At 31.6% G+C, this 27,350-nt stretch overlaps 1 protein-coding gene across 1 annotated transcript in view; it reads right to left on the minus strand.

Moving 5' to 3' along the window:
* LOC145936011 (uncharacterized) overlaps positions 1-26,686 on the minus strand; it is a 62,537-nt gene extending 35,851 nt beyond the window's left edge. The window contains exons 1-4 of the mRNA XM_083037871.1: positions 26,659-26,686; positions 26,216-26,262; positions 10,801-10,992; positions 10,656-10,697 (exon numbers count right to left, since the gene is read on the minus strand). Of these exons, the coding sequence (XP_082893997.1) occupies positions 10,656-10,697; positions 10,801-10,992; positions 26,216-26,262; positions 26,659-26,686 (309 nt within the window). The remainder of the gene's footprint in view (positions 1-10,655; positions 10,698-10,800; positions 10,993-26,215; positions 26,263-26,658) is intronic.
* Positions 26,687-27,350: the final 664 nt, after the last annotated feature.

The following is a 27,350-nucleotide window of genomic DNA, read 5'->3' on the forward strand; positions in this document are numbered from 1 at the left end:
GATTTTAAATGCGATCATAATATTACACCATTGTAAGAATAGCGCTAACGTTACAACAGTCATGTAGCTATCTTATATAAACGATAGAAATCTTCATTTAAAATAACGATAAATTAATTTTGCTGGAAAGCTAAAAGTGACACAGCACAAAGCCATTGTGCTGTCAATCTATCCCTTTTACGCTGAACCAATCCAATTTCATTAATTATACAACATATACATATATGTATAGTCGGATGTACCCATATATTTGCGTTCACAAGAACATTTTGTGGCAATGATTTACTGATTCTTCTCGTTCTTTGCAAGGGTAAAACAATTGAATTATAGTAATTAATTATAGTAATTAATTTAAGTGAAACAATACAGTTCTTAAGTATTACAAAAGAATTTGATGCCATTGTAGCCATATTTATTGTTATGTGTATGTGTGTGAAAACATTTCAACATTCTCATACTCATGTATACAAAGATTGTTCTCTCTCCCTTTCTCTTTCTCTTTTTCCTCCTTCTTTTCTTTCTTTTTTCCCTTTCTTCCCTCTCACTAAAAAGAAGGCCATCATTTTGGCAGTCGACGAACGACATACGTTTCCTTTATTTGTTTTAGCGCGGATACGAGACGGAAAAAACATAAAAAGATGTAACCCTTTTTCGTTCTTGACTGACAGACCGACAACCGACAACCATGAATTAACTCGTTCCTCTTCTTCCCTTCATAATTGCACCTCGACCCGACGCGGCCATTTTGCATTAAGAAATTGAATAGAAACGTACAGGAAACGCGGCCATGTTGATTGGCTCACTGAACATGTCTGCACTTACGCATCAGCAATCCCGAAAGTGGTATTATCCTCTGACAAGCGTTTCTCTATTTCAAATTTTATTTCCTGATTATTCCTTTGGCGGTTTACTCAGAAACATTTGGTATTTTATGTATCTACATTTTATATACTCGCAAAATTTTGAATTTACATAAACGGGTATCAACTTATGAGCAAAAGGAAGCAAAAATATTAATATAAAAATCGAGCGACAACGTTGTGATACAAGATAGAAGATACGCAGCGAAGGACCTCAATTGTGGTAGGGAAAATGATCTAAAGTATCGTCCGCGGTTCTACGAGAAAGCTTGTCATTAATTTCTACGTTCTCCACGCTCGCGGGTGGTCATCCTCTGTTCTTCCATTTTGTCAGCGGCGTGTCCGATATTAATGTTTCCTTGACAGGGAAAACGACGTCGACCTCTATCGTACGACCTCGAGACTCGACTTAACTTGCCGACCATGCACGAATATGTGTCCGCGGGGTGCTAATGACAATCGATTATCGCGTTTACCGCAATCATCTTCCGCCGCTTAGTTCTTCATGTTCCTCTCGTTCTTTTTTAAGTTTCTCTATCTTTGCGCCGACTGGCGTAAGACACTGGCTATTTATTGCGAGCACCTATTTAGGAGCCCGATCAAAGGTCTTCATATTTCACGGAGTTTATAAAACTGTATATGAGAGAAACAAAACAAATTTTTTCACGAGTAGAACACGATAACGTGAAGAACTATGGCTCAATTCGAGCTTCCATTCTCGATCGAGTATCTATTGTCGTATTTATTAGTTTTATTTTGTAACACTTTATTTGTTTTGTGCTTATCGTAATCCCGATATATATGTTTATGTTTTTAAATAATTATATGGAGGAATACATATATACTGGCTAACTTTACATGTCCTTAAATTAGATACGTATAAATGAAATTATGCAGGCAACCCGAGTTAAATTGTGTTGAATTTCAGTGACTGAATATCTTATTTTAACATAAAAATTATATTCTGTGCAAAGAAATATTAAGCAATCTAACGGAGTAAATATTAATCCTTTTTTAAACTTGAAAAAAATTAATCTTTTTCTATAATAAATATTTTATTAAATAATTGTTAACTTTTTATATGTATATTTCCAGCCACACGAATAAATTGATAAATATAAATATATTCCTAAGAGTGTGTGTGCACGCAAGTAAAAAGATGCGTCGTTGAATGCTACGTCACAATGGCCGATTGAAGACACCCCATCACGGCTTCTGAAACAGTTAGTCAGAAGCGTAACCCGCATTGTAAGGAAATTTTATCGCGCTTCGATGGATAATTAATAAGCGAAACTCATCATCACGAACTATCATCACATCGTGCCCAGAGACTACCGAAGACAGTAATTGTTTTGATTTGTAAAGGCGCCGATCATTGTGCAACGTGCCGACACAATCCACCTGTCTAAAGTCCGAGATGAGATACCTGCTATACTACCTCTAACTATAACTTAATCATAGCCTGAGTCAGCCTCTCAGAATTCATGGTCACTCTCCTTTTTCTTTTTTTTATTTCTTTTCTCTTTTCTTTCACTGCCACAGTCGACCGAGTCGATCTCATGCCCGGTTACTTTTATTCACAAACACGAGTACATAATACGTCATCTCCGTCACAATGAAGGAGCAAAGAGAGAAAAAGAAAAGAGCGAAGAGATGAGAAGATTTTGGTTTCTGTTGCCAACAAAAATTAAATACCAGGCATACCTGATATGTATATCAATCAATCTTATTTTATGGTTTTTTATTTTGTGTGTTTCTTCATACTCTCTCGAAAGATTGTAATCGAGGATGTTTCAAATTTGTAGCATACAATTAACGTTCTGTGAAATGTATCTACATACTTTTACCAGATTTTATTTAAAGAAGAAAGAAAAAAGATGACAAATTCTTTATAATTTGAAACTCATATTCTCATGTAAAGATACTACAATATTTTTATAGGTATAGTTATAAAAATTAAATATAATATAGCATAGAGCATAATATAGAGCAATATGCATTATAAATATTAATAATGTAAATAGATGACAAAATTTTATCCTTTATAATATTTTAAATTTTATTCTAATAAAAGTTTAATTTATTTTATGATTACAAAGATATTACATAATAAAAAATAGAAAATATTTAACTATCCTATTTTGTATTCTATTTCCTATTAGCATTTTTATCGTATTTGAAAATGGGTGTCTCGCGAAAAAAGTTTAGGGCTAACTCCAAAAAAAAATTGAAAGACGGAGTGTTGTGTGTGCTTTTATCTCGGAAAAAAATCTACGCTCTACTCTCAAGCATATTTCAACGTGCTCAGCATCACTCGAGAAAGAGAAAAGAGGAAAGAAGAACCGTGATCGCTAATCCATCAATCAGAAAATTCCTTCACGCAGCAAACAAAGAAATATGCACTGGTTGTTTAGATATATCCACTACTACTAGAATAATAGTAGACCTATGGGATATTGCTTCAAGATAAAACCAGTTATGCCTTTGACTTGTGGGTGTCCATTTACTTCCGGAATCTGCCTACAATTGGTTGATGCCAAAACAACATTCAGACCACTGTCATATAGAACAATATCGTGGTGATGGATGACTCCGACATCGTCTGGATCTTCGTTTATAAACGATTGATATAATCCTCTTATTGTTAGACAGAAAGATAAGTAGAATACACTAGAGAGAGAGACAGATTTTATTTCAGCGCTACCTTCCAAAATACACACGCGCACAATACATATAAATAATCTTTAACCTCTGCGTTAAAAATATATCTAATATGTGATTGCGAAAAATATCAGGAGATGCTAAACGCAATGATTGATTATGATCACTACAATTAGCGATTTAAATCGCGCGAAAGATTAATTCCGGCGATAAAAATAAGAATATCGCGGCGATGATTATTTATTAAAGCGCGCCTTACAAAAAAATTATGTGAAAGCTTTTATATCTATTTTTATTTATAAAAAAAAAAAAAGATACGGGAATTTCTTCATATTTATACATCTATAGAAAAGATGTGATACTTGCAATTTTTTTGTCGAAATTCTTCTAATGTGACTAAAATTAAACTTCTTATTACAGGAAAATATATTATATTTTAAAAGTCACGAATAATATTGTTATATATAAGAATAATATTATCTCAATTATCTATTTCAAAATATTAATAATCAGAAGACAATAATTCTCACATATATAAACCAGGCACGAAATTTTTTGTCTAACGCATTTTTCCTATTCTTTTTCATATTTTTTTTTATATTCGTTTTATTATTCTCGATAATTATATATCGCGCATAAAATTTAATGAGAGGTGCTCAGAAGAGAAATATCATGACAAAATTAATTATGGTGGAATAATGATTAAATAAAAAATGTATTGAAATGCATTTGTATGGTGCTTTTCATAGACTGATTCTCAATGCTAATTAAATTAAAATTTTTTTTCAATTCATCGTTATAGATAATGATAATAGATAATATTACAATATCTTATTACAAATATGTACTAACAAATACACGCATAATGTGACGTTTCAATTTTTTCGGATTTTACACGCGAAATTTCAAAAGAATTAATTAAGCGCCAGAATCGTCCACTCAACTTTTCTTAGGATTTGTTACAGCTCTCATAATCAGTTACGTACATACTTTAAGAATCGACATTTATAAGCCAAGAGTTCAGTTATAAGTTTACTGAATACAATTTACTGAACCCCGTGCAGTTTGTAGTTCGCTATTGTTATGGAGTCGTTTCGTGAAAATAGCACAATAAGGTTAAAGAATTGGCAGGAGATGGACAGTGATCGAAAGTGATGTATTGACAGTCCTTTGACACGCGAGACATGCTACGTGCATAAAATTGCAAGAGTCTTTAAGTCTTCAGTATCCATCAATTCATCGAAAGAATTCATCTATACCACCGTAAAAATTCAAAATCTAACCCAAGATCTGGTATAAATAACATCAATTTTTCAATTGCTCCCATGGGCCACATCGATCGTATTGATATACGACTCGTTCTAGACGAGTTTTTAAAGTGTATTTGTATCTCTCTATTACTAGAGCAATCCGGAACAAAAATAATTTCTAGACTTATCTCGCGAAAAAATGCGAGAATGAAAAGGAATAAAAAATGAATTGGAGTAATCGCTTTTAATAGTAATAAACTTTTTAATTCTAATAAATGATAAAGTAAAATTGCTAAAATATAAGAGAGAAAACAAGAGAGAAAGTAAACAAATAATGATTAAATTAAATTTGAATAAATTAATGATCAAAGATTATGTTGATTATCGATTCATTATTGTATCGAGACAATCCGTATTGCAAGAAACAACTATAATCGTAACCATATATTTTATTTATAAAAATGTTTTAAATATATCAGATCCATATGATTTAAATTGCCGAAACGTATGGAACCACCCCTTGTACGATGCGCGCTTAAATAACGCTCCTTTCCTTCACAACCCTCGAGAAATTTATTACCAGGAAAAATATGGAGTTTATAGACGAGTAAGAACGGTTCGAATTAACGGCCGCTTACTTTAACGTGCGAATTTGTTATTGCATTCTACAAAGCTCTGTGTAATAAATATAGAAAAATAAAGTTGCGCAAAAAAAATAGAAAAATAAAGATGAGAAAGATGTTAAACTTTAAAAACTTATAAACCGAAATTGAATGTGAACAATTGCCGAATATTATTGAGTTTGTGGTGTACCAAATTAATTTTAATTCGGCTATAGAAAAACATTATTCCTTTTGTGTGTGTAATGCAAAATGGAAGTATTATTATATATTATATTATTATTAATAATACGAATATTTTTATTAATACGAAACCTAAAGAAATTTCGTTTAAAAGAAAAATTATTCACGCCACAAGGATTTGCGTATATCGCTTAAACAATGAAGAATTTAATCCTAGATTTGTTCATCTTTAATTAAATATCGAAATTTATAGATATAGAAAATAACTGTAATATAGATAGAAAAGTAAGACTCACATTAATTAAATCTATGCAGACAAAAATTTAATAAGCCGATATAAAATTCTATATTATTAAAAATAATCGCATTCTCTTTGAATGTAACACTCTCATTCTTTCCCTCTCTCTTCGCCATTGCCATTTATTAATTATTATTATCACTATATCTATAATTTTAATTTTTTTATTATATTCTATACTTAACAAGTTATTATTTTCTTAAATCTTTATATGTTTAATCTCGAAAGAGATTGTTTACTTCCTTTCTTTTAAAATTCAAAATTCAGAAAAAATGAAAGATTAATTAACTCTGACTCGAGTTAATCAATATTGATGAGAATGAAATCGATTCTTATTTATACAGTATAATTTTAACACTGTCAATACGATATATGATTTTGTGCGAACTAGCTTAAACATTTTTCTACCCATATATCAACCGTCTAACCGTTTTCCAAAAATGCACAATTCTTCCGAGGGATAATAAGGAAAAAGGATACGTTTCTATGCGGGAGCCTGGTAGGTAGGTCCGCGGGAGATTTTTCCCGAGGTTGTTATCAAAAAATAGTCTGATATGTGGCATCAATGGGTTATGAAATCGAGGTTAAATACGGCTGGGAGAGATATTCGGGATAAAAAAAACCTCGTAATTCTCTCCGCGAAAATCTCGTCGCAGCTGCCGCTCAAAAAGGTCAGATTGTTCATGCACCTGAATCACCCCTTGCTGAGGGGTCATAGGGTAAAGTTCCAAAAAGAGTTCAATGCTCTAGTCGGTTACTCGCTTGATTACGCGTAATGATGGCCGATTGATATCGAAAAAGCTGCGGATCACGTTACTCGCGCAGGTAGACGAAGGAATAAAAAAATCCCCCCAAAATTTTTTACTTTGTAAATTATTGCGCAAATATCTCAAAATAATTTATTTTCTCTTATACTCGCGTCTATATGAGATAAGACAGAGCAAACATATATCGTATATATATAAATTTTATTTTTCACTACTTGTCTCTAATAATTATGTACAAAATAAAGCTACAAACATGCAGATATGGGGTACACGTTAAATATACAACATAATAGAAACGAGATTTCCCCAATCTTCTGATACTTTATCTGATATATGTATGTGCTGAAACAGTCTGATACTATTGAAATGAAATAATTTTATTTTTGCGTGATCAAACTTAATAAAATTATGTAGAATTTCTATCTAACAAATATATCCGCCGAGAGGAGAAAACCGAAGAGGAAAAGATAAAGAAAGAAGTTAGTCGGCATTTCTGAGTTTTACTCTAGTGTACCATATAGTACCCTTAGTTCTCTAAGGAACAATGACTACTCTGATGATGACAAACGCCTAGTAATACGATACTCGGCCATATGCCGCCGTGAACGACCCTCTGGTATCCATACTGATACAATGAAGCGTGTACGCGCGTACATGCCGTGCAACCTTGCGACCAATAACGGAGCGAAACAACATCATCGGCCAACAAAAGAGGCCATGACCTGAAACCCCGCGGCTCGATACAAATGTGCAGATATGCCAGGTTATAGAGTTACATGTTACATGTAGACTACATGGGTCCCGAGGGGGAGGGGGGAGAGGGATGAAAAAAGCGCGGCTTCTCGCGACTCGAACGCGTTTCCTTTACCCCTCGCTGTTATTAGCGTAAAGTTCTCTCTTGTTAGGTCATTAAGAAAAGAGTTATTCTCTTTTCCAACTAATTTCGATTATTTGCAAACAGTATGTATAATGATAAGTATTAATCGTATATAATAGTAAATAATTAATTTTGTAATTAAAACGAGTATATCAAAGAAGAGGTGACGGAATACACGAAATCTTCAAGTTCTCTCTTCCTCTAATATTAACAAGACTATAATAGTTGTATACTTTGATTATAAAAGATGTTATGATTAAACATATGTATATGTGACATCTATATGTATTTAATTATATTGGTATAATTGTTTTTAATATTAAAATTTTTATAATTCCATAAATTTTTTTCTTGAAATAAAAATTCAATAAAATTAAATGTTTGAGACAACAGATGGTTATGTTCTTTTCCATAATATGTGTAAAGCGTTTTCTATTACTTTACAAACTTACTAGTAGCTATAGCTATAGAACAAGAAAAAGAGCGTCGACCAGATGAAGGGGTTTCAGAACAAACCTGTCAGATATAGCCGATGTGCAGCTGTGGCTGATCGTATTAAATATGTAATTATTGAATCGTTAAGTTTTCGTTCTCTTCTGACAAGCGATGAACAGACATATTAATTGACAAATTATCCTTTGTCAAGCTTGCTCTTTCTGTCATAATGAGATGGTAAAAATGTAAACCCGCATATCATTTAAACTACCTGATATTGTGGGGCCATTACTTTTCAAATATTATTCCAATATTATTAACTTCTTGAAATATGTATGCGCTTGATGCTCGTTTGCGGAATCATATATAAAACAGACACACGAAAATGAAAAATTTCCTATTACGCTTGTTGAATAAACGACCGTGGCAAACATGTTGATAACGACTCGATATGTTTCACGCGTATAAGGAATACGATAGAGAAATTGAGAATACGATAGAGTTACTGATCTTTTTAGGTCCACGAACGAGCACAGAAGATTCTCTTGAAGATCTTTCGGACCCTTAAAGAGGCAGTAACAGCTGCATTTGTCATGATTAGCCCTTTTAGTCATGGTGACCCGCCATTATCCTCTCAGGATGCGGCACGATCCTGCAGGAGAATCCGCTGATCACCGTTAATAACGCGCTCGCTAGAGATATTTTCGATCTTGATGTTCTCGCATCGTTGTATCAAATTTTTACCATGAACAAATTAATCCTTTTATGGTCGAAAAATATTAAAGAAAAACTAATCTTTTTATATTATATTAGAAAGTGTATACGTTTTTTTTAGAGAACATACATACATATATGTACGCATCTAATAAATTAATGTCTTAATCTTACTTTGTCGAAAAATAGAATCTTGTAATAAATTTTATTATATACGCTCAGTTACAATATATATGTATTTACGAAGCATATTGCAGTTCGTAAATTAATTCGAGAAAATCTTATACATAATTAGCATATAGAAATTAAAAATAAAAATTTTATTGATTCTAGTAATTTAGATTATTTTTTACAATATATGTAATTAAAATGATTAGTGAAACGTGATTTAAATAATCTGTAATTTCGGTTAAAATGCTTGATTATTAGTCCGTGGCTAATAAAATAAACAGCCTATTATCTGCGAGTTTGAGCTTAATATGTGTTGTACTTTTCGGATATAAAACCCTCCGTGGATAATCCAAAACAATAACAACAGAGAAGAAAAACTGCTTTGTCCGCGTATATACACCTCGGGCTGTGCACCAACTATGCAAATAGCGGCTATGCAACAGCGTCGTTATTCTCTCGTGCGTCTACATAAATTATGCAACGTTTAAAGTATATATTCAGTGAATTTCTATATACAAAATATATTAATTTTTATTGTAGAATTGTAACTAAAATCTTTTTAACGCGCTAAAAAATAATTTATTTTTGCTAGTCGTATGTTAGTTTTCTCACGTGTAATTTCTTATCTTAAAGTTCCATAAGTTTTTTAAATTTTATTTTAACTTTTCACATAATTTTTAATTTTATTCAGAATAGATATAGATTAGAGAAAATAGATATTTTTATGCTGAAAAATTTGCAACACGTCAAAAAGACATTGATCTTTAATAACACTGTGATTCAAACTCAAATCATAGTCATAAAATATGTAGCTGCAGAAAATAAAATAAATCTAAATGAATCAATGTGGTCAAAGATACACTTGGAGCAACGAGCCGAAAACTCTGTTGGTGCTCTCAAACGGAAAACGAGAGTGCAATCATTCGAGAAATTAGGGACGACTCTTAGTGGAGAGTCGACAAGCTGTAGGTGTTATTTTAGGCTTCTCACACAAAGCATTGCGACTAAGTGAATCGAGCTCGAATGAAAAGGGCAGCAATGGATAGAAAACAAACCCCTATTTAGCTTTAAAATTGATACTCCTCTTTGATATACTTTTTTCGCGGCCAACTAGACTTTCCGTCGCCATTTTACGTGCGCAAGATTTAATTTGGACATTTCTTCAAAGCCGCATCGATCTTCATCTAACTAGTAAAATCGGTAAAAAGAAACGGCGATGCAGCAAAAATCAAAATAATGGAAAAGTTTTCATATTTCTCTCTATGGCATTTTAGGCACTCTCACAAACGCGATTAATTGAATTTACTGTTTCTGCAGCTCGCGATTTCAATAGTTATCTTAAAACTCTTGAAAAAATTACTTGCTATTTTGATTTTACAATTAGAACAAAATTACATATGTTAAGAAATTTTTTGTAAAATAAAAGACTCTTTGTTGCTCGATAAACAAGAGTTAATGTTTTTTAAAAAAACTAGTATAGAAAAAACTGATAAGATATCCTTTCTAAAAGAAGCATGTTAAGTCGATTCTTGCAAGTATTGTTGCCTCTTTTCCGCGAAGAAAATCGCAGAAAAGAGGCAACAATACTTGCGAGAATCGACTTAACATGCCTTTTTTAGAACGGGATGTTATAATATTTTAAATTCGATTAATATTTTTGACACTTATCAGCTGATTTTTGTCAAAAAATATTAATCGCGGATAAGATATTATAACATATTATTTAAAACATGTTACTATTTTAATATTTTCAACATATTATATACACCATTATACACACCCATTATCACTATAGAAATGTTATAAATTTCTCACTCACCGATACGCGCAATAGCGGAGTTGTAGTACGCAGCACGTTGATCTGAAAACAAAATATTCAAGTTATAATGTATATAAAATATTGAAATTATGTACATATGTGTGTGTCGAATGCAGTTTAGAAAAAATGTTTTTATTTTGTATACCTTATAGTTGCCCCGATGTCGCCTGATGCCTCCCCGGGCCTCCTCCTCCTCTCTTGGTCCATGGTAGCACTCACGACACTCGCGAAAACACGAATAATTACGATCGTCCGACACTTTACGCGGCACTCCCGACACGCGAAACTTTACACGGCACTCCCGACGCGTGAATCGCACTGTGTATCGCAATGCTACCTGTAACAAATAAAATACATACATATATTAGAATAATCTTATTATTTTGCATTATAACATACACAATATAAATATAAATATGTAAGCTAGAATATTTAATCATTAGCAAATTTTCGTTTTATTAATATTTTTTTACAGAAATCAGCTGATTAAAGCGTTAATTTGCTAATTAATTTTTCAAATAATGTTATAAAAATTAAAATAATATGTTTTAAATAATATGTTATAATACTTAAAACTCGATTAATATTTTTGATAGTTATCAGCTGATTTCTGTCAAAAAATATTAATCAAGAATAAGATATTATAACATATTATTTACAACATATTACTATTTTAATTTTTTACTATATTATTATTTTAAAATTTAATTAGCAAATTAACGCTCCAATCAGCTGATTTCTGTGAAAAAATATTAATCGAGTTTAAACAAACTTATATAATTTTTTTTAAATATCATTGTTTTTAACATAAAATCGAAGAATAGCGCGCGCTTGTGTTGTTCTAGTACATAAAAAAATACAGAATATAAAAAATAAGTTAAATAAAAAGCTCGAATAATAATAATATAGCTAACGATAAACGAATTAATTAAGAACCTGGCGCGGAAACCTATGCTCAAATGTTATATTTGAAAAAAAATTTGTTAATAAATTTTCTTTATTGAATTGAACGTTTCAGTCCTCAGAATTGGATCATCTTCAGCATCGAAAAAGACTGGAATCGACCAACCGTCGGATGGGTTACTAAAGGTCATTGACCGATATAAGTTAATATTATTGATATTCTACAGTCATACGCGTAAATTAATCTCTTATATGTTAAATTGTTATTAAATAATAATTTGTTACTTCATGTAATTGACAGATGCTGAATATAAATAAAATATATCAAACATAACTCTTGAGAGGAGGAAATATATGTTTCTGATCTATTTTGTATCGCTTCTATATTCACTACGAATTTATTATTCTCGCATATATTTATTCTTCTTTTTCTCTAAAATTTTGTATTTTGCTATATATTCTCTTATATTTTTTCTTATATTGCATTTTATATTTATTTGGTTACAAATTTCTAACAAATGTCTTTATATTATTACTGAAAAATATGCGAATTTGAAAATTCCTCTCCGTACTGTGGTAAGTGAAATTATTGCAAGTTTCGTGTGTGTGAAATTTTGTTCGATAAAATTTTGAGCAAAAAAAAACAATTAAATTTTTTATGTCAACTTTGCAATTTCCCACTCTGATGGGAGCGACAGACCCGTGTGTGAAGACTATTTTATTATATTTCTTGTTTATAGAAACAACTGTGCGAAACACGACACCCTCGTGACAACCACCCCATCTCTACGACTCGCTTCTTTGTAAAGACTGCTCGCTCGCAAAATCCCAGAAGCACCTATTGTTGACGCAACGTTGCATTCTCGGATCGATCGTCGAGGAAGAAAAAAACGAAGAAGAAACGTCCGTCCTTCATTATGGAATTACGTAACTGTAAATTGAGCAAATACAACGGGGGCACCCTTGGTCCGCGGGCCCGAGCTTGTATTTTGCCTGTGCTACCGGATCCCTACAGTGTGGCCTGAATATCGAATTACGCGTGCAACCAAAGTAACTCCTATCTGAACGAGACATCTAACGAGAAGAAGTTCCCGGGACATACATAAGCATCACCTGAAAGAACAGGAACGGTAACGTTTGTGTTGCATGCGCATAAGAAAAGATAGGAAACATTGCACGTTGCAAGATATTTTCAAAGTACTTTCTGAGAAAGACTCGCCGAGCAGTAATAATTTAACTATTGAAATCACACAATTCTTCTCTTTTATATATAATAATAATCATGTTTTTTAAATATCGTTCTACAGAAAGATAAAGTAATAATTTTCATCATTGAAATCAACCGAAAATTCTCATAATTAAAATTAAAAAATTCTCATAATAAAAATTAAAGAAGATTAAGCTATAAATGTTGTTGCTGCATCTCCTCAATCCTGAATAAAAATTACATTTGGATGATATCCATTTAAAGGTTTTTAAATCTCTCTCACTCTTTGTCCCCCATTTTTCCTTCGCAATATTCTTTTTATTACGTAACTAAACATTTAATTCCCAGACACTCAAGATGTCGTCGTAGCGAATAAGCACAGCCAGAATAAGATTCAAATCCATATTAATACGAGACATACATCGATCGGCACAAAAGAAACGCATGACATTGTCTGCTAAGTGGAGCATTTACACTCGAAATTCGCGCCATGTCATGCTATTGAGATCAGATTATCCTTAGCCAGGATTACATAGGTCGGATTCTCAACAACGGGAGTGGTGTCGGGATACGAGCTAATTCCTAGGATGCTACAGAAATTACCGATGCGCGTAAGACCGTCACAATGACACCATTGAAAGTGCTAATAGATACATTCAGAATGACGATGGGATCTATCGCGGTGGTCGTGTCAGTTTGCCTTACCTTTTTCGTCTTATTTTTAACACAACTCAAAATGGTAGTAATTATATCATTAATTATCGACGCTTTTTAAAATAATTAATTGCCTACGAATAAACTGTTATACAACAAGCTATTATACATAAGAACATTGATATTTATTGTTTCCACGAAATAATGTGGCGAATACAGAGAAGTAAATTGTACAAGGTGATGGAAGGTATAAATAAGATAGTTTTAAGGAAAAGTGTGTAAAGATTTATGAAAGGCAATAAGATATAATGTGATATGTGATATGTGATAAGAGAGCAGGAGTATGGATAAACTACTATTTATGTAGATTTTGTTAAGTTCTCGGTTAAGTGCTTGTAAATTGTAAATGATAAGGAATTAAAATGAATTAATGATGTAATGATTTAATTAGGTAAGATATTTTTGTTAAATATACACGTTTTCATAGGTATTTAAATTTATGTACAAGTTGAATATTGTAAGAAAGTTTATATAAAGTTTATATAAAATATACATAAGGCTATTAGTCACTTAAAGAGATAGTATAATATAGTTTTGTCTATTATAGGCTTTAGAGGTAGTAATAAGAAACTAGAAGAGAGTATGTAAGGAAGTGTGGATGGATGAGTGTGGTTAAGATAAAGTTATGTAAACCAAGTTCCTTTCCTGGCGATAAGCTGAAATAAACGAATTATATATATATAGAGAAGTAAATTTCTATTTCTAAACAACAAATAAATTCTACATTCTAATTCTACATTGTAATTTTACCAATGTATTGTTATATCTAGATAGATATCTAGATCTAGAAAATAATTTAAACATAATTCCAGCCAGCAATTTAATTTAATATTGACCATTAAGAAGAAACGATCAATTAGAGATCACAATTAAGAATAACTGTAAGAAAAAAATCCCGGCAGAATTAATCAGAATATTTCTGGGCTTTTCTTTGGTAAAATTTTGATGTTGTATTGGTAACTCCGAATATATGATATGTATGTATGAACCCCCCCCCCCCCCGCAAAATGCGCTGTCATGGGATTCCGAAGGATTAATTTACAGGATGACGGTGTAGGATAGCAACGTTGATAAATACAATTGTCAGTTATTGTGACGTGACAATCGAGATATGTGTTTTTATTATCTAGTTGTTTGTGACTTGAATAAACTGCGTCACTGCGCATTATATATTTATCTTTTTTTTACTGATGTTTCAAATCTTTCTCTTTCTCTCCCCCCTTTTCTCTCTCATTAAAAATTTTACTTATATAAAAAACATTTGCAAAATCTCTATAAAAATATATTGCCAAGAAAAAAAAAACTAAATTGGACCTACAATCAAACTATTTACGAATACTAGTTGATAATATGTTTTTTTATTATACACGTCTTGCTCTTAATTGCTTGATCGTGTAATTAGAATACAGAAATTATTTCTTTCATGCGGAAAAAATGCTTTTATATTAGATCTTAATTGAAGTTTCTCGAGTTCAGTTTCTTCGTAATAATTATATATAATGTATACGAAAACCGGATCTGAAGAAAAGGAATTGTAATTAAAACTAATATTTTTCTTCTCAGATATTATCCTTGTAAAATTATAATTATTCATAGCTGTAGCATTAACGGTGTATATCATGTGACGCAAAATATTTCATTGCATATATTTGCATGAGTTAATAAGTTTCTTCGCAGCGCTTAATAAATTAAAAATGAGCTTCCGTGACTTAATTGCAATACTCTAAATTCTAAACGAATCCCACGATAATCGTTTTCAATAAATAAAGTTGTGCTAATTACCATCGTAACGTCATCGCGAAATGAGTACGCCTACGCGAAGCAGAATACAAAATAGTCGGAGCCTTAATAGTAAAGAAAACATGTTTCAGTTTAGCCTACTTTATATTTCCTACTTGTGCTATATATTTTTTTTTCATCGCACGCACACGCGCGCATATGTAACATAATCTTTCAATTTATTAACAAAAATGCAGACAGTTTCAATTTTGCATTTTACGATAATTTAATTTGAATATACATTTAAATATATATCTTATCCCAATATAATATACCCAATAATATGCAGATTTATATAATAAATTAAGATAAAATAATTATTTCTATTTTTTGTACTTTTATATTTTTATATTTATATTATTACTTTTATATTTTTGTATATGTCTCTCTGTAAAGAGCACCTGATTTAATAATTGCATTACTATATGTTTTGACACATAAATCAGATCCCTAGAGAAAAATGTGTATATTTATTTTTTCTTAAAACTTTGAATTTAATATAAGAAAAACATAAATTATATCAGAAACACAAGAAATAAATAAATTTATTAAAAATTGTGTTGCAAAATTTTTATTTATGATAACAACGGATAAAAAAAATGTATAAAGAAATAGAGAACAGCATGAGATATTAAAAGAATAATTCAATATCGTACTGAAGAAGAAGAGATTAAATTACGAAAAAATACGAAACTTCGATACTATTATTAAGAAAGAAGTTAAAAGAGATTATGTTGCCATAAAAGATAAAAGAAGAGATTTAATTCAAAGAGTGGGAAAATTATGCACACTGTGAACATATATATATATATATATATATATGTATAGCTAGAAAAAGAAAACCAGCCGTGCTTGACAATAGAATCGCATAAACTGTACGTCACCCTGTTGTGTGTAAACTCGTGGGGCGCAGCGCGCGACAATTGGTGACAACACGTCGACAAAGCGTCGGAACGAGCCAAAACGAGTCGAAAGAGCAATGTGGTAAATGGTGACAGATTCGAGTTGCACTTGGACTCGAGCGATTACTCGAGTCAACCTTATTCATGATACTTTATTTTTAACCCCTGCCTAACTCAAACAATATTTGCAAGGATATATTAATAGTCAATAATGAATAGTTGATAGTATGATAGTTATTACAAAACGTTTAGATATAAAAATAGGTATTTTTTAAAATATATATATATAAATATTTAAAATATATATTTTTTTGTGTCTAAATTTTTTGTCATTTTTAGAATCTTGGATATCACATGTTATTTAAAAAAAAATTATTAAACAAATACTAAAAAAAATTATGCAACTTTACATATCTTCTTGTACAAATTCGAGAGATATTCTACTATGATACTAGTGGTACGGTTCGTGAACAAGTCATTAATCACGACTGTGGGTCCCCGTTTTTCCATCACGTCAGGGGTAGAAGTGGAGAAAGATAAAAAGAGATCGTAGCACGTTCGCGGCAAGCAAAAGCCTCGGAGGTGAGTTTCTCTATAGCGGGCAATAATAAAGCCGTAACTGTAAGCGGGCGCAGCTAATAGTAGTAATGTTAGACCGAATACTGTAAGCCATGCGACACGTTGTGGGGGCAGTACAACAGATGCGTATGTGTATGCCTAGTGTGTATGCACGCGTGCGACACGCAAACACGGAAATATACTGTCCGAAAACATGGATATCGCGGCAGATCACAGAGAACACATTCAACCAACCGATTTCTTTCTTTCGTCTTTTTTTACTTTCACATTTGTCAAATCCGAACAGCGATGTATCCCACAAACGTTCCATCATACAGCCCTCGTGCCATCGGAATCTCATTCAGAAAGCTCGATTGCTGTTTTATATATATTTTGCTGTTTATTTTTTTTATCTCTAAACACACACTGAAGATTAATTGTCTGGTAGCCCGCTGTTAGATTCGTAATCAGCTAGCAGTACGAACTGTTGAGTGAATGTAATATAATTTACAGCTCGAGCAAATTTATAAAGTTTGCGAAATGTTCGAATGACTTTCTCCGCGTCAAAAGCGTAAATCACACGAGTATTCACACACGTGTAAAGCTTACATCTTTTTCGATTAATACGGTACAGCAAATGCAGGAACCGCCAAATCATTTTTGCGCATACAGAACGTGGCACAATATGGGCAATCGAGCGTGAGGGATGAGAGGTGGATCGGTATCTCTCCCCTAATGTAGAAAAGAGATTCGCGTCCGTCGGTTTCTGTGCGGTAAACACGTTGTGTTAGCGAAAGTAATGACGGTCCATCGCATCATTGATTTGTGGCTCCATTAGTTCTGGGCTCGTCGGGTTCACACCTGGCCACTTTCTGCCTGCCCCCCTCTCCCTTGTGTGTGTGTGTGTGTGTTTGTATGTGTGATGTGTGTGCTGTTCGATAAATCCAAATTACTTCTTCTCGAAGAGCCCGCTAGAGCCGATATGTTACAATTGTAACGCGCGTTTTCACAAGCAAAAAAGTAAATCTTCCCAAACGTAGCGTAGAAAATACACACGTGAATCTCATCGAAAATATACAGTGCATGGATTTGAAATTTGGATTTGGAATTTAATTTGCGAAGCGTTCAAAGAATCTTCCGTAGCTGTATCAACAATTATAAATTACAACGTTAAACATTAAAAAATACGAACAAACTATATATCGTGTATATTATATTTATACATATGAATACATTTTTCATTTCAACATGTTTGTTTTCAATAAAGTAAGTAACTACTAAATAATAGTATGTAACTACTAAAATGAGTTTCGAAAAAAAGAGAAAAAAAGGAGAAAGAGGAAAACAAAGAAATTTCAAAAATTTTGAAAATTATTTTACGTTTTTGTATCATGTATCAAGATAAAAATGGTATTCCATTTATAAATGTATTTAAACATGCTCTACATTCAGACGCACATAATAATTTCGTAGACAAAAATGATTTGTGAAATTAGAAAGAAGTTACTTTTGTGTAAATATTCTTACGCTATTTTTTTTACATTTAATCATAATTTCTTTAATAATTAACATAAATATTGAAAATTTTCTAATTAGAGGAAAAAATCGCTCTTATAGCAAATATATTTCTGCAAAACTTATTAACATTTAATATGTTATTCATGCTCATTTCAAGCATAATATCATATATTTTATTATTGTCTTTTAATAAAAAAATAATGTTTTTATTTTAAAATAACGTACAACTCCTTTTTGTACCGCATATGTATAATATTTACTGTATGCAAATAAAAAATAAAAGATAAGAGGACATTTACATGATACTTGTAAGTTTGATATAGACGTCTTATAGAAGTAATATTTCCTTCTCTGTACGTTTCCTGCCATCGTATTAGAAAAATGTGGGAAAAGCACAGGACACAATCAACATAAAAGATGCCGAAAAAGATGAAAGCACCGCGGGGCCACCCTGAATTTGGCCGGCTATTAGATGAGGACCTATTACGTCTGGTCGAAATGTAGTGTCCATATAAACAACTTTAGATAACTTTCAAGCTAACAAGTTAATAATGAAAGCGGCTTCTGCTGTTTTCTGTCAGTGAGTAAAGAGCTAAAAACTGTGCAGGCACACAGTTCTGGAAGATTGTGAAAACCAAAAAGTCTTATTCATGATTCAGAGAGATTATGAAAACTAAAAAGTCTTATTTGGTGTAACAAGATAATTCTGAAATATTTGATCTTAAAATCTGTTAATTATGAGAAACAAACATATAATGACTTATGGATTATTTCAAATCTTTATGTATTGCTTGCAAATACTTTGCTGAAATTTTAATTTTATATAATGTACCACTAAGGGAAAATATTACACTCACATATTTCTTCCTTCTTTAAATGTCTCTATTTCCTGAATATTTGTTTTGTGCACGTACGATTTTAATTTACTTTTTCTTTGTCTAATATTTTCTGAAAAACACAGATTAGTCACTTCCTCAAACTCTCTGGATGGAAGGGAGTCGGGAAATCGGGGTAGAACCCCTGGTACGAGTAAGGTTTAGGGTTTTTCGGCGTTCTCTCTGTAGTTTGATCGTGGGCGTGGCGTCGTGATGCAGGACGTCGTGTGTAAAAGAAATTGTCAATGAACGATATTGTTGGAGATGAATAATAAATGGCTGTGTTGCCATGTTCCGTAAACGCTTACGCGCGGATATTAGCTGACACCCCTCATTTCTTTCCTTTGGCCATTTGCGTGAATCAGTGCGAGATTTTTTTCTCGTTACTTTTCGACATCTCGCGATCGAATAAAATCATTGACAATATTCGACATAATAAAAATAGAAAGAAAACTTTTGGAATGTGCGCGAGACAGGATTCTTAAACGTGTCTTTTATTGAAATTTTTAATATTGTGCACGGATTTTACCTTTTCATAATTATTCTCTATTTTTGCAATAAAGTTTTATCACATAAATTCATAATTCGAGCAATTGGCCAATTTTTTCATAAAATAATGAATGCTTTATCAATAAGATCGTGGAATCATTGAAGATAATCTGGATTTTCATTCAATGCTCGATGTACGCAATTCAAATAAATAAATCATGTATTGTAAATATATGTATATACATGATTTTCGTATATCTTTGTCAATATCAATTGTCGTTTCTTCATAATTGAATATTAGTGTTTTACGATAACGCATTATATCGATGTCGTTACGCGCATCACTGAGAATCATTGTCGCCATGTGATTGCGAAGAAGGGAAAGAAAGAATGCGACTTATTTCACGGGACATCATCCGACCAACTATTGTTCCTGTACGTCCAAAAGCAAGATCAAGAGCAAGAAGCCGCTGCCACGCAATAGCTTCCGTTCTCGGAAAATCGTATTTTCAATGCCCGTCATCTGATCACAATGAAGATCATTAATTTATAGCGGTGAGACTTCCGTAAAAGATCCTACTCAATTTTTCTTTTTTTTTTTTAAATCAGCACGTTTTTATACAAACAAATTAAATGCTCCAGCACGCACATTTTTGTATATCGTACATATATATATATATATATATATATATATATATATATATATATAACGCTCTCTATACAAAGTATACGTTTAAAAAATACATAAACAAATAAAAATAACTTAAAAAAATTAACTTAATGTATAAAAAAATATTATTGATTTAAAATATACACAAATAGGATTTATTAAAAAAACTTTTTCTAGTGCATCCTAGTATATATGTATAATAGAGAGAAAGAGAGCAGATTCAATTTATATATGCCACCTATACATATAAAATCAAGAATAATTAACAGATGTGTAATATCGTTCGAAATTTTTAGAATTCTCAAAAATTGTGGATGGATCATTCTGCAATTTCTTTTGTGAATCTATGACTTCATCGAGTTTGGCTTTGCCATTTATACCTGGACAGATAAATAAGAAAAGCCAAAAAAGTACCTACCACGATGCTTCTTGATTTCGATAAACAAGAATAAGTAACGAAGAGTATCTTTTTCATCATGTTCTCCACGGTACGTCGAGAATTTTTCCGACCTATACCTGAGCGGATTCTAGAAAATAACATCACCGGCATCTGGGTCCATCGGCAAAGATCGGTCGCGACAAACAAAGGCTCTTACAAAACTCAGCAGCCCCGCCCCCGTTAGAAACGAGTCAGAGGACTCAACAATGGCTGGCATGTTTTTCAATATTTAGCCATCATGACTTTTCGTCAGGCCTTTTGCCCGAAATCTCCGAGTCGAATTGAAAACTAGATAATTCAATTAGACGACAGCTGCCGCCGTAGCTATACGCACACAGGTAGACCCCGCCATAAGATTATAGAACGACCGTGAAGACATACAAGATAGAAGAGGAAGGGAGGAAACCCACCCTCCGTCACGGTAACGGAAGCCTTGATGTGTTTATTTGCACCGCCTATATTCCCGCAGAATAATCTGCGCACGCGCGATCAATCTTTCTTTTTTTTATTTTTATTCTCAAACTGTCTGACAAAAATTAGACTGGAAACATTGAAAGTGATTAAAGGTTTCTGTTTGAAAAAAAATTGAAATATATATATATATATATATATATATAATTATATATATACATATATAATATTAAAATAGCATTTAATACGTCATCAGTTTTATATGAATAGTAAGTAGCCAAAGTGCTAAGTCTTTACATATTACGCTTAGTCATTCGCAGCGAAAAAGCGCTCCGTCAAGTGGCGATTTTCGACGGGTCCAACAATCAAACCACTGGCGACAATAGAACGTTAGAAATGCCGCCGAGTGCGAATGACAATTGACAAAATTCCCGATAGAATTTATATTTGGTCTCCCAGGAAAGAGAAACTTGAACTTTTGATTTTCGCCTATTACAGAGTTTTAGGTAATTTTTCTCACATTTTAAACATTTTTTAACTACGACTTGAAGCACTGTTTTATATTAACTCTAAAAATAGAACTGTTTAAAATAATTATACAAAAATTGCGCATATTAATGGCGGTTTTCTAAAATTTTCTTAATTTTATATGTCTAACAATAAGACAACCCCCTAAGACACGATAAAATACAAAAAAATCGGCAAAGTACGAAACTTGCAACAAGCACTAGATAAATGAATAAATATTTTCGTTATACATTCAACAAAATATACATACATAAGTACGTATATGCATTTTTTTTTAAATATTAGTTTCAAGCCTTCACAAATTAGCCATTAAACAAATTTGTTATCTAAAAAAGATAATGAAAAGAAAAGAACAGAATGCTTTACGCTATTTATGTGAGATAATTTTTAGATATATAAATAAATAAAATGTTTACATTATCAAATATATTTACCTAAAAGATTTAATCAAAAAATATCAGAGATTGTTGACTTTTTAATGTTAAAAATAAAGAAAGAAATAAAGAGAGGTATAATATGAGGATAAAAAATATACAAAGAAAAATTAATATTCTTTAAAACACTAATTAAAACTTCAACAATCTCTGATATTTTTTGATTAAATCTTTTAGGTTAATATATTTGATAATGTAAAAATTTTATTTAAAGATTAACAACAGCATCTTTCAACGAAGAAAATTCTTGTCGCTAAAAAGATAAGTTTTCCTAATATACATATGTAGTTCGGAAAAGAGTCGTTCAGATAAATTTGAGTCTACTGGGTTGTGCACGCAATGAGTATAGATTATCGACTACATAAACTTTCATGGTGGGTGACGAATGCGTTTGAATACGTTGAAAATTTGTCACGAACTTTGCCGGTACGGATCAAAGCAAGAATGACAAGGAAAAGAATGTACAGAAAAAGAATGTGGGCGACTTTCCTCGGCAATCGTCAAGCCAAATCGCCCAAAGTTAGAGGCATCTGTTACTAGCCTTTTCTTCTTCCTTTTTTTATTTTGTTATAATATATGTGCACGCGCTTGTTGGGCTTAGATTTCGGAGTGTCAAAATCTGGATAGAATGTAATAATCGTAAAAAAAACTTTATTAAAACAAAGGAAACCAGGAAAATGCATTAAAAAGCAAATAAAAAACTTTTTAAAATTTTGATAAAATTTTTACATTATCAAATATATTATTCTAAAATATTTAATAAAAAAATATTAAAGATTATTCACTTTTTTAATGCTAAAAATAAGATTAGACAAAATTTCATGGATTTTTTATAAGTCAAGCAATATGTAAAAAATAGATAGCTGTGTAACAAATTTTTGAATTCCAAAATAATAAAAACTCAAATAAAAAATAATATATTTTAACGTTTATCTCATAAATATATTTTTTTTCCTACAAAATAATATACATCTTATTTTTCCAATCAGCAAAAGAGAATGTTATAATCATTAAAGAATAATGCAACTTCTATTCAATCTGTGTGTGTGTGTGTGTGTGTGTGTGTGTGTGTGTGTGTGTGTGTGTGTTTCATTCTATTACATATTTAGTTATGCCATTACAAATTTCATTTCATAGATAAAATAGAATATACACATATATATTTTGATAAAATTACAATCTTTTTGTATTAGCTGTTCTCTTTTCGAGAGATGACTTTTGACTTTTACGATCAAATAATTCACGTCACAAATTTCAACTTAGAACATGTATCCTTAAAGAAAATGGGAATGTTTTTTCGTGAAAGTAAATCGTCGCATGGCGTTTTTATTATGTTGATGTAAAATCCCGAAAAAGTGACACCTACCATAAACTAATAAATAAATAAATAACTAATAAATAACTAATAAAGGCATTAATTAGGCGAGACAAGGTTCCTATCGTCAACAAACCATAATGGCTCATAATATGTGAAAGGAGAGTCTTTTAAAGATTATGAGAGAATATTAACCGATGGCATTGATTTATAGCCGAGTTTAGCCACACTTTTGTTTATTATTATTATAAGGGGAGTAATTAGCTTTTCGAGGTTGCGGAACATTGATACGTGAGGTCAAGTCTGGTCTTACAAATATAATACAGCATCACTGAAAGAATATATTTGTTCTTTGAATATCCTGCACGCATATGTAGATATTATACTTGAATCTATGTAGGTACTTGGATATAAAGATGATAACTTGTATAAAAAACCAATCATATGTATTCCTAAATTTTAAATTTATTATATATACAATGAACAAAACAATTATAAAAAAAGAGACTAAAAATCATCAATGATATATTTATACATATAATATTGCTGTTTGATATTTATCTCTCATCTTGTGTCATCTTGTTATTTTAATTGGTATTAATTTTCTTGATGGCTATTCACTTTTGTTTTACTATAGTTTCTTTTCAAAATTTGCGATAATTATCTTACGAATTTTTTTCGGTCTAATAAATTTGAAACATTTTTTTCTGTTCAATAATATAGACGCTCCAAAAAGAAAAGTGTCCCTTGGTTCACGTGAAGTATACTCGCGCAACTCGGGCGGACAATACCGCTATATTGTGAAAATATTGATTACAATCCACCAACATACACTAAAGACAATGCCATTGGTTTTGTGGCGATATTCTAAAGAAAAAAAAGAGAAGGACCTTGAGTGTCATCTTCTCTGCCATGATGCGACGGTCGCCACGTCAAATATGCATAATGCATCTAGCAAACGAAAGTATCCGAAATAACTTTGATTTATTGCTCATCAAGAATTTCCCGCGAAAAATCTGCATGAAAAATAATGAAATATTTACATTATTACTATGCGTATTTAATAATCAATAAATAATTAATCAACGATTAATAATCAATTAAAATTTTTAAAAAAAATTAATAATCAATGCAAATAAAAATTATACCCACACTCATTGTATAGTATAGTATATAAATCAAATTTCTTTTTCCATAATTTATTATTATTAGGACACAGAAGTTATTGTAAAGTTTTTGACAGCGAGTAGTAAAGTGCACATTTTTTATTTTAACTTTTTTTATTCAATGAGATTTGTATGATTGTTTTCTAATATTGATTATTATTAAGATTTTTGAGAAGATTGAAAACAATTCGTAAAAAATTTATTTTATTATGCAAATTTGACACGTTTTAGACTCTTGATTTAAGCTCGTTTTTCTCGCGGTATTGAATTCGAATCACGATGTGTCGCGACTGCAACATTTAAATATTTTTCTCTCGAGAGAGATCAAGAAGATAGGTAGGCAGTCGACTTCGTGCTCGGCAATAAGCCACGACAGCACTTGAAAGGTCCGGGTATACGTGTGTAACTCAAACTTGCTGACGTGTTTCTAGGCATTCTCCGAACTTTAAACAGAACGAAAAGTGACGAGAAAAAGCCGAAGAGAAAAATTTTCCCCTTGCAATAAATAATAAACAGCAATATATATTAACAAATATGCAGCGTTCAGATTTGAATTTAGATGGAACTATACAATATACAGATATTAAATAAATATTCTCAGAATCTATTAAATATTTAAAGTATATTATAACAAGTTGCTGCATATTTATTAATATGCCGTTATTCTTCTTAATTTATTGTCTAATAAAAAGTAAAGAGAGAGAGAGAGAGAGAGAGAGAGAGAGAGAGAGAAAGAAGAGAGAAAATTAATTAATTAAAAATGACTTTTTGTGATTTCCACTCTGATTATCCAACAAATTTGTTCCACGAAATTACAAATTACGCGTTTTTCAATTAAAAAACTATAACTTACACCCGCATAGAAAATGCCGGCGTGACTTGAAATGTTCGAATCTTTGATCGTGATCGGAAAATCTACAGAAAAAGATAGAAAAAATAGATAAATTTATATAGGTATATAAATACAAAAGAGAGAACACATTTATCATATTTCGTAATCGAGAGCCGCAAACATATACAACAGCAGATGCATTTAATCGTAGTCGCGGACTTGCGGCTCCACTCTCCTTTTCGTGCCTCCACTTAGTTTTGTGCCAGAAAGGATAAGCGGGACGAACAGGAGGCGAACGATTACGTAAAGTGTGGCGGCATTTAGCCCGGCTAATTGCGCGAGAACTACGGCGAAAGGGAAGGCAACGCGCGCATCGCATGTGACGTCCCTTTGACACGCGACGCCAACCTATTAGTAACGCACACGACCAGCATATGTCGCCTCTCTTGGATGACATCAACTCTCTCGATTTATTTCAATACTTATGTGTGCGCACGAAATAATTTCTATAAATTTGTGTTACATGTACGGCATTATTGTGTGTATTTAAAAATTTCAATGGCATTATCTCGCCCATGATAATGCAACGAAAAACGAAACGTCCATCTAAAGCGCGATTACTATAACGTAATATAATATCAAATAATAAAAATAATTACAAAAATAATAATGGACATATTATATAGATTAAACGACACAGTTGTGTTTTGCGCCAAACCGCGTGCGCAGCAAACAGTATCATAATTGTTCCAACAATGATAATACATCTCTACAATAAAATATTTATAAAACAGTTACTTAATAATAGTTTATTACTTACCAATTGATGTGCAGCAGCGGAGTTGGTTGCATCGAAGCTACGTTGATCTGTAACATACAAATAGAACATAAATTAGCAGGCGCTTTAAACTTTAAATAATTATAATATATATCTCTAAAAATTAATATTTTACACATTAAATTTTATATTCGACGTGTACAATAATCAGTAGATATATAATTGAATAATTTTATAAATTATTCAATTATATTTATTTTGTAAAAGATTATTTAAATATTATAATATAAATTTTATAATATTTATACAAAGTTATTTCTCTGTAATTTTCCTTTATTTAAATTATTCAAATATATAAATAGAATATAATGCGTAAAAAAATGCGTGATTTATAACAAGTCAAATATATTATACATACATATAATATTATATAAATATAAGTTTATATAAATATCACGCACAAATATTATATAAATAATAAATACTCACCACAGAGTTGCTCAGCCGGTGCATGATGCCTATCCTAGGCCTGCTCCTCCTCTCAGGTTAGGTTGATCAGGATTGCCCGATAATTGTCGATCAAAGTCTGTTAATTAAACGCGCGATACTTGACGATACTCCCGCACTTGAACGCGCGATACTTATTTATACGACACTCCCGGACTTGAACGCGCGATACTTCGATCTGTAACATATATAAATAACATACAAATTATAGTCCAAAATAATTAATATTTCAGAAAATTATTACTGTATGCATCGGATTTTATTTTCCATGCGTACACAATATCGAGCAAAAATATAATTAAATAATTTTATAAATGTTTATTTAATACAACTAATAAATTTTAATTTATTATAATAACTAATGAATAAATAATAAATACTAACCTTAGAATTGTTCCACCGACGCCTAACGCCTGCCGTTCCACGTCTCCTCCTTCTCTCTTATTTCACCATTGTCGCCCCTTCATCATGGCATTCACTACAGAAAACAATTAATTTACAATATGCACACACTCGTAAAAACAAATAATTACGTGAGATTACGCGCGCACCGGCGCGGCGCGCACTTATCATACTTTAGGTTAGGCAGGCGACGCGCGCACTCGATTATGGCGGAGTAATAACCGGAAGACTCGATACTCACGACCGCGATATCTCGATATCTCGATAT

Source organism: Prenolepis imparis, unplaced genomic scaffold (assembly GCF_030444845.1).
Source record: "Prenolepis imparis isolate NDT839.2.m4 unplaced genomic scaffold, iyPreImpa1.0 SCAF_5, whole genome shotgun sequence".
NCBI classification, from domain to species: Eukaryota; Metazoa; Arthropoda; class Insecta; order Hymenoptera; family Formicidae; genus Prenolepis; species Prenolepis imparis.